This window comes from Centruroides vittatus, unplaced genomic scaffold (genome assembly GCF_030686945.1).
Source record: "Centruroides vittatus isolate TY-2023 unplaced genomic scaffold, ASM3068694v2 contig_900, whole genome shotgun sequence".
NCBI lineage: Eukaryota > Metazoa > Arthropoda > Arachnida > Scorpiones > Buthidae > Centruroides > Centruroides vittatus.
The window spans coordinates 111,952-120,928 of NW_027122591.1; the positions used below are offsets into that span (position 1 = coordinate 111,952).

General features: G+C 33.4%; 1 protein-coding gene across 1 annotated transcript; it reads left to right on the forward strand.

Moving 5' to 3' along the window:
• Window positions 1-7,492: 7,492 nt before the first annotated feature.
• On the forward strand, window positions 7,493-8,014 carry LOC136984075 (uncharacterized). The gene has a single exon (XM_067281001.1). The coding sequence runs from the start codon at window positions 7,493-7,495 to the stop codon at window positions 8,012-8,014; it is 522 nt and encodes a 173-aa protein (XP_067137102.1).
• Window positions 8,015-8,977: the final 963 nt, after the last annotated feature.

Genomic DNA, 8,977 nt, shown 5'->3' on the forward strand with positions numbered 1-8,977 from the left:
GATACATTTTGAGCCACAGCAACGCGTGGCCGGGTCAGCTAGTATATTAATATTAATAAGTGCCTAAATAAAATTTCTCATTTAGATTTATTCAATCACACATTCGTATAAAAAGTAAGATTAACGATATCAAAATTAACTAATTTATCAGTGAATAATAGTATTTTTGTAATTTGACTGTAAAACATTTGAAAAATTCATTACTGTTTGAATCCTGCGCCTCGCGCATTTGAAAACCCATTTGAACGCGCGGTTTTGTTACTTTCGTGATTCATCGTGTTTACCAGGGGTCCCCAACCTTTTTGTACCTAAGAGCACATTCTAGATTACCAGTCGGACGGCGGGCGCCATTTATTTTTTTCAAGGTGAATTTAGAGTTGGACATAGTTAATAATACATACACATAATGTACAAAAAACATTTAATTCCAAAAATGTAATTTAACATACACAAGAATATTAATAATTTTTATAAAACAAGTAATTACTAAACAATGCATACAAAATCTACAAAGTATAAAAATTCTTTATAAAAAAATATAAATCTTAAAGTCAATGTGATTTTTGGCATTTCATTTCATTGGCGATTGCTTTGTAATTAGAAGAGTATGATGTTATTCCTGCTCGTAAGCAATCGTCAAGGCATTCATCTGTAAGTCGTGATCTGTACTTTGATTTTATGATGTTCATTGTCGAAAACAATGATTCACACAAGTATGTGGTACCGATAAACATTTTATATTATATGCTGCTTTTTTCAAGAATGGAAATTTGTTTCTTTCAACTATATTCCAGAAATTCTCATCTGATACAATGGATTTTAGGATAATGTCGTTCTGAAGATCCAAAATTTCTATCTCTACCCCTACAGCCTACCCCTCTGGAGAGACCCGGGATCGAATTCGATCGGGTCGAAAACTCCCCAGGAATTTTTCGGGATGGTCCAAGCGAATATGTCGGGCCCCGTTCTTCATCACCTGGCCGCCCAATTGTATGGTGGCCGAACCCATAATGGGCTTGCTTAAAAAGGCCGTTAGTGCCACACAGGGCGGAAAAAGTTTAAAAAAGGAAAAGTTAAAATCGCTTAAAATATCTTTTAAAACAGAAAAACCTAAAACCAATTGACGAAGGGTTACGATATATGCAAAATGCACATATTAGTTTAATAAAGAAATGTCAGTCAACTTTCAAATTAAACAACTGTGGTTTGAGAAGTTCTTTGAAATAGGAAAATTATTATTTTTGTTCTACTTTTATTTATTTAAGGGTTAACATGTCTAGATTTGGGTCTGTAATTAATTAAAAACAACGAAACACCATTTTAAAGTGCATTTTTATTCAAATAATATATTTATAAATAATATGTAGCCAAAAATGTAGCCACGTCAAATTTATGTTGCCCAAAAAGTAGCCAATGCGCAAATGATATTTTTTACGCCAAACTAAAAAAAAGGGTAGCCAAATTTGGCGCAAAGTGGCCAAATATGGCAACGCTGGATGAGCTCCAGACAAATCTCTGCGTTGTCACGGTAACCATAGAAACGGATTGATTCATTTCATTTTAGCTATGGGAAATTTGGTTGGCGAAGATTTGGCGCGAGGGGAAAAAGAGATCGGTCGCATTTCGCATTGTGCTTTTATCTGTGTTGGATGCGATTACTACTTTTGTGTGGTTAATCATTAAAAATGAGAAAACTTTTACATAGCATTTTATTGAAAACTGAAATATTTTTATTTTTATCGTGGTCGCATAGCGGCGGGCACACGTAAAACGATCGGCGAGCGCTATGGTGCCCGCGGTCATAGGGTTGGAGACCCCTGGTGTTTACGATTTACGCTCGGGGAATCCCGGTGTTTCATTTCGTTCATCAACTCTTGTCACCTGACGCTTATTTTGCTAGCAGCTGTGCGCGTTACATAATCGTTTGTATGGCACATATCTTTCAGTAGGTAAATAAACATCAAATGATATTAACGTTTAGTGAATCTTACATTATTAACAGTACTTATGGTCAGGGCTGCCGCTAGGGCCGGGCAACTGGGGCAACCGCCCCGGGCCCCGCACTTAAGAGGATGCAGCATAATAATGTTTTATAATTAAAATGTAACAACTTGTATTTCAACGTAAAACTTCATTTTAAAATATAATTGTAAGGTACACTGGAAAAATCTCACGAATTTTGATTTCTTGATACAACTTTGCTACTAATTAATTTTATGATCTACAAAAAGAATGACTGTTTAATGTACAAATTTAAATATATTTGTTTTTATTAGTGTTCTATTAGTAGTTTTTTTATAAAAGAATAATTATCTTAAAATTAATCAAAATAATAATAAAGAAAAAAATAGTTTTTATAATATAAATTGTAAGTTGGCAGTATGTAACCTACCAACAAAACTAGGCACCAAGTCAGGTTGGTGTAGTTAGCATAGCATAGGACATTTACACACTCGAGCATATTGTATGCTAATAAATGTTTTAATTGAACAAATTTATGCTGCTTAGTGGTACTTTTTTTTAATTTATTAAAATCGTGATAAAAATACAAATTATTTAAGTGGTAACCAGAAAAGAAAACGTGCCGAAAATAAAAAAAAGATTTAGAAAGTCGTCAAAAAGAGTCTTTTAAAATATTTTAAAACTGATAACGAAGAAAACGATCTGGCTATAGCTAGCACTAGTGTACAAAATAAAGAAGAGTTACAAATTACATGCAAAGAATTACCTTCATTATTGAAAGAAGATAGAGCTATAAATGATGAAGAAGGTCAGGAAATTTTTTTTTCTTAGCGCAAGCGAGGAAACTAAAGAATTATCAACCATATTGGAAGACGTTCCCGGAACATGGCCATCACACCCCTCTGAGAAAATCATATTATTATTAATTAATAAAAACATTGTTCAAGTAACAAATTACGATTTTCCCATAGATGAACTAGGTAGAAAATTTAATGTATCTTATACAAAAGTACATTTAAATGGAGAAAAATATTGCAGAAACTGGCTTCTCTATTCAAAATTAAAAGATAAGGCATTTTGTTTTTATTGCTATTTATGTCCTAACCGATTGTCAACATCATCTTTTGCATTAGTAAATTTTTAAAAATCTAAAATGGAAGCAAATAATATTTGTGAAAAAACTAATATTTCAAACAAGTTAAAAACCGTAAGAATAAGAAAACGTAAACGTTTATTTGATTACGGAGGAGAAAGAACAGATGAATGTGTAAACGATCCAGAAAGAAACTTCTACAGAAATTATTTCTTAGTAATAACAGATAAAGCCATATCTTCATTACAAGAAAGATTTGAACAAATTGAAAATCATATTAATGTTTTCGGTTTTCTTTATAATATTCCGCTATTACGAACAACGAAAGACGACCAACTTAAAAAGTTTTGCACGGATTTAGATTTAAAATTAAGGCACGATAATCGTGATATAAATGGAGCCGGTTTATACGAAAAAATTTAATTTTTTGTTCGATCTGTACTAACGGTAAAAATGCAACACCAGTGGGGGAAGGTGGGGCAGAATGAGGACGTTAAGGTTTGAAAAGTCATAAGATGGCAATCGCTTTAATGAGAACAATAATTTTTTATTCTCACCGACTACAACATTTGTAATACATAATACAAAATTTAATTTTTGAAAAACGTTTTTAAAAACAAGAAAATTTAATATTTTAAAATATGTAAATGCACCATCTTGCCCAACCCATGGGGATGAGAATATTATTTTTATACACAAGAAAGGCAAATTCAAATGGTTAAACTGTCGTTTTCTTCAATATTAGCAAAAGAACAGTGTGCCCATTTATCACAACAGCTACGTTTATTATTATTTTCCGAATAAATAAATATAAAAGTTTCAACTTACTCGAATTTACTTTACCAGACGATACTGTCACTTCGCGCATGCTCAGTTTCGCTATTTTGTAAGCAGACGATATTTTTTTTTTTTTTTTTCGTGGAAAATGTTTTTATTTCGATTATTATCTCACATTTTATTTCTTGTTAAGATAGTATTTAAATTAAAAAATGTTTTCATAAATAAAATAAAACGTAAAAACATAAATAATAAAGTAATACTGTATAAATTTATTACAGTTAGATATGATTTAAAAGTGGAATATTTCATTTTCTATAAAATGATCATTTTTAAAATTATTATTTTATATTCGAAAAAGTGATATAGAATTATCAATGACAACGAATTTAAAACTAGTTCACTGCACTGTATTGCAGTGCCTCTAACCAGCAGCAGAATTCGTGGTCAACCTTGGGCAAGATGGGGTACCACCATCTTGGCCCAACGTGCACTTTTCATACTGACTGCAAACACGGGTCAACTTTATTTCAAAACTAAACAATTTCGGTTTCAAAGGTTACTTCGAATACCATAATATCTTCATCTAAAAGGTAATGTAAAAGTTCACAATAATACTTATTTTGTAGAAACTTTGTAGCGGGCGTAAAATTAGATAAAGTATTTCTGAAACGTGGGAAACTGCCTTACTTCCAAACGAAGAGAGCGATTCGGACGTTCTCTCGTCCCGTGATCCCTTTTGAGGCTGACATTTAGTTCCCCAAATAACAGCTAGATGAAAACGCGTTAACCGCGAATAAACAGACGTCTCCGTCTTACCCCATGGCCTCATCTTGCACCATCTTCCCCTACAGTGCTTAAATACGTTGAGAAATATGCACGACTCTTTTCCAAATCTGACCGTTTGTTTAAGAATATTATTATCAATTACGATTCCAACAGCATCGGCAGAACGAAGTTTTTCTAAATTAAAACTAATTGAAGATTACTTACGGACAACAATGTCACAGGAACGATTAACAAATCTGACACTTTTATCTACTGAGCACGAAATATGTGAAAAATTAAATGCGATGATTTAATAAAAGGTTCTGCTGAAATAAAAGCCCGCAAAATTAATCTTATATATAAAATTCTCGTGTCACAATGTTAGTTACCTTACTCCTCCGAAACGGCTTTACCGATTTTTACCAAATTTCATATGCATATTCAGTAGGTCTGAGAATCGGCTACTATCTATTTTTCATACCCCTACACCATTTCCCCCTTTCAAAAATATATTTATATATGGATTAAGGCTTTTATGTCTAACAGATGGCGCTAACTTCCGACGACCTAAGTTTGCTTTTCTGTCAGGCATTCTGCTTTTCTGTGAGAATGGACTGAAGCAGATCATTTTCTATCTTCTATCTATATAAATAAAAAATATAACGTTCGTTTGTTCCTACCGATTCCTTTGAAATTTTGACACAACGTTGCATTCGAATACGCACGTGTTTTTATATAATATACATGTCGAAATTCCCCCCAGTGGGGGGAGATGGACGGGATTAAGGCTTACCGTGAAGAACTCGGCTTCTATTATACTATTTTACATGCGGTTTTTTTGCGTTTTAATTGCGTTTTAATAGGTTACGTCAACAGAATATACACTAAAAAGGGATTTTTCGATATTCCCCAGCGGGAAAAGTGACCGGATTAAGGCTTACTGTGAAGAACTCGGCTTTTATTATACTATTTTAGATGCGTTTTTGATTGCGTTTTAATAGGGTACGTCAAGAGAATATACACTAAGAAGGGATTTTTTTGAAATTTCCCCCACGGGGGAAGTGTTATACATTTATAATAGATACATTTTGAGCCACAACAACGCGTGGCCGGGTCAGCTAGTATTACATAAAATAGTGCGAAAGGTTCATTTAAAAAAATAAATAAAAATAAATAAAAACAAACATACAATCTTAAAAAATATATTTTTTTTATTTACACTTTTTGTTTTATAATTTTCGCAATTTTATTTAAATAAATTTTTGAACAGTTAACGTTAATTATTTTACTTATTAGGGTTTTTTTACTAATACTTTAGTTTATTTTTCGAAAGGGCCCCGCAATTTCAGTTTTGCTTCGGGCCCCGCAAAAGCTAGGGGCGGCGCTACTTATGGTAAAGAGTGAATTGTTAAAAAACTGTGTAAAACTGCTTGTAAATTATTTCTGAATTAGTTTTATGTGCAAAACAATATTTATGAAATGAGTTCGCGTGATCGTGATGCCGGTAGAAAATTTGAGTCGGGTAATTCAAAAGGAAACGAGCTATCAAAAGAAAGCGGGTAGAAGAAAATCTACGTGGGTCTTTATATAAATATATAAAAAGCGGTGGTCAAGAAACCTCTAAAAACCCTTCATTGAATGAAAGTGACACATTATTGCACTGTAACTAATCCAGCTGAAATTATTCCTTCGACATCGTCATGGGTACCGCTGCCACCTAGTAACAATAGCGAGGATAATGAGTCAACATCATTGTCTCTTACACCACCACCGCTACCGCCGTCAACACTATCCAGCCAAGAATACGTATCTGATTCTATGTCTACATCCATGACTGGCGGAATTGAAAATCTGAATCCTCAAAATGACCCAGGTTTGTGGCCATTAACAATTACTGATGTAGACCGAACTGAGATTGTAGAATTGGATCCAGTGAAGGAGTGCGTGATTGGAAACACTTGGGTGATTACCTAAAGTGTCACGAATCTAGCCGACTGCACAAGGATTGTATGTTGAAATGGTTAAATTTAGAGAACGGGAGCCCGATTTTATCCAATGATGCGACTTCACCTAAACCAAGTAACAGACAAAACGATTAATGACCACAATCTCGGAAAAAATATTCAAAATGAGCTTATACAATTAATGGCAAGTCACGCGAAGACTCAAATTGTTGACAAAATAATAAAAAATAAATATTACTCGATTATTCTTGATTGTACTCGTGACGTTTCTCGTGTTGAACAACTGTCAATTATTATAAGATTTTTTAATACAAATACCTCATGACACTGAAGAACATTTTATTGGATTCTTAGCCGTAGAAAAAACAACAGCTGAGTGTTTGACTAATTATATAATCACACAGCTAGAACTACTAGGCATATCATCACAAAACTGCAGAGGTCAAGGATATGATAATGGAGCCAAAAAAGTGGTGTCCAGAAACGTATAGGTTGAAATTAATCCACTTGCTTATTTTTTACCTTGTGGGAGTCACAGCTGGAATCTCATCCCAGGAGATGCAGCATCGTCTTGTGTTTAAGCAAAATCTTTTTTGGTTTGCCACAAAGGCTGTACACTCTGTTTGCCGACTCCAGTCAGAGGTGGGCTATTTTAAAAGCACATGTAAAATTCTTATCGTTAAAACCACTTTCCGAAACTAGATGGGAATGCAGGGTAAAATCGGTGAAGGCCGTTAAATACCAATTAAGTGATATATGTGATGCTTTGAAGGATTTAGCAGAAAATACAACAGATTGTCAGTTGGTTAGTGAATGCCATTCTATAGAAAAGGAAAAACCTACCTATGAATTTGTAGTTGCTCTCGTCGTATAGTATGGCATTCTTACAAAAATAAATGTTATAAGTAAAAATGTGGCTGAGTGAAAAATGCACCTAGATGCGGCTATACAACACCTAGACGCATTTACACATTGGCTCGATAATTATCGGGAAAATGGTTTCCAATCATCCTTGGTAACAGCGAGAGAAATGGCCGAGGAAAATGATATTGACAGAAAGTTCAAAGTCGTGAGAAGGAGATGTAAAAGAACGAATTTTGATTATGACGGGGAAGATGAAGCTCTCGAATTGTCTGCGGAAGAGATTTTCAAAATAAACTATTTTTATGTCATTGTCGACAATGTGCGAGCAAGCTGCCAACCTAAATTTGAGGCATGTAAACATCATGAGAGTATATTTGGTTTCATGTATAACATAAAAAGATTAAAGGAAATTAGTGATTGTGAACTTTTGAAGCAATGCAGCGACTCGCAAATATCTCTAACAATAGGAGAAACATCGGATATTGATAGATATGAGTTATATGAAGAACTGAATATGTTTATTCGTGTATATGAAAGAAACGACGACATTATCTCGGTGCTGAAATATATAATAGAAAAAATTTAACTGAAGTGTACCCCACGATCGAAGTAGTCCTGAGAATTATTGCCACCACACCTGTGACAGATGCATCTGTGGAAAGGAGTTTTTTGAAGTTAAATATTATTAAAACATATTTGATGAATTCGATGTCACAAGATCGGCTTTCAGCCCTTGCTATTGTTTCAATTGAAAATGACGTAGCTCATTCGTTAGATTATTGTGCTTTTATTAAAGATTTTAGTTTTAGGAAAAGCCGCAAACATCATTTTTAAATCCCTGCGTATATCTTTTAACGATTTATGTACAGTACCTTAGTTTATCGTCATTAATAATTTGTCGTCTTTATATTTGTTAACTTTTATAAATTTTCTAATATAATATTTTAAAACTCTAAATTTATTTATTTATAACTTTTGCATTTCTCGTCAATCGTCAAGAATACCTACTTTCAATTCACATACTTTGCACAAAGGACAAGGCCTGGCAATGGTTAAGGCCGCCGCTGCAGAATCGTATCGTCAATGTATAGTTCAATGACAATACCCGACGCTCCAGACTTTCTTCAAGGAAAAACCCGTCGTTCTATGCTACGGGATTGAAAGTTTGCACCGAAGATGGCGAAATGTGATTGATACTGGTGATTACATGATTACCGACCAAGTTCAACTAATCGCTTTTGAGTTAATTGTCAGTAAAGTTTTCTCCAAATGTCTAAATTTCACTTTTACAAACTGATATATAAATATTTGGTAATATTATATAGATTAAAGGTTGGCAATATCGTGATATTTTGAATTAAAATTACTGTTACATCAAGATTAAAGTCTACATTTTATGGATAACTATGTTAAAAGGTTCTCCATAGTTTCCTTTGTCAACGTATAATTACGGAATTTTTAATCTAAATACTTTATTTGTAATTAGATCAAGACGTTTATGTTGACATTATTGAGTAATACAGTGATTTGTATAGTAATGCCGTGATAT

Excerpts from the sequence above, each read along its gene's own strand:
- LOC136984075 (XM_067281001.1), top strand. The coding sequence starts at position 7,493 with ATGCACCTAGATGCGGCTATACAACACCTAGACGCATTTACACATTGG.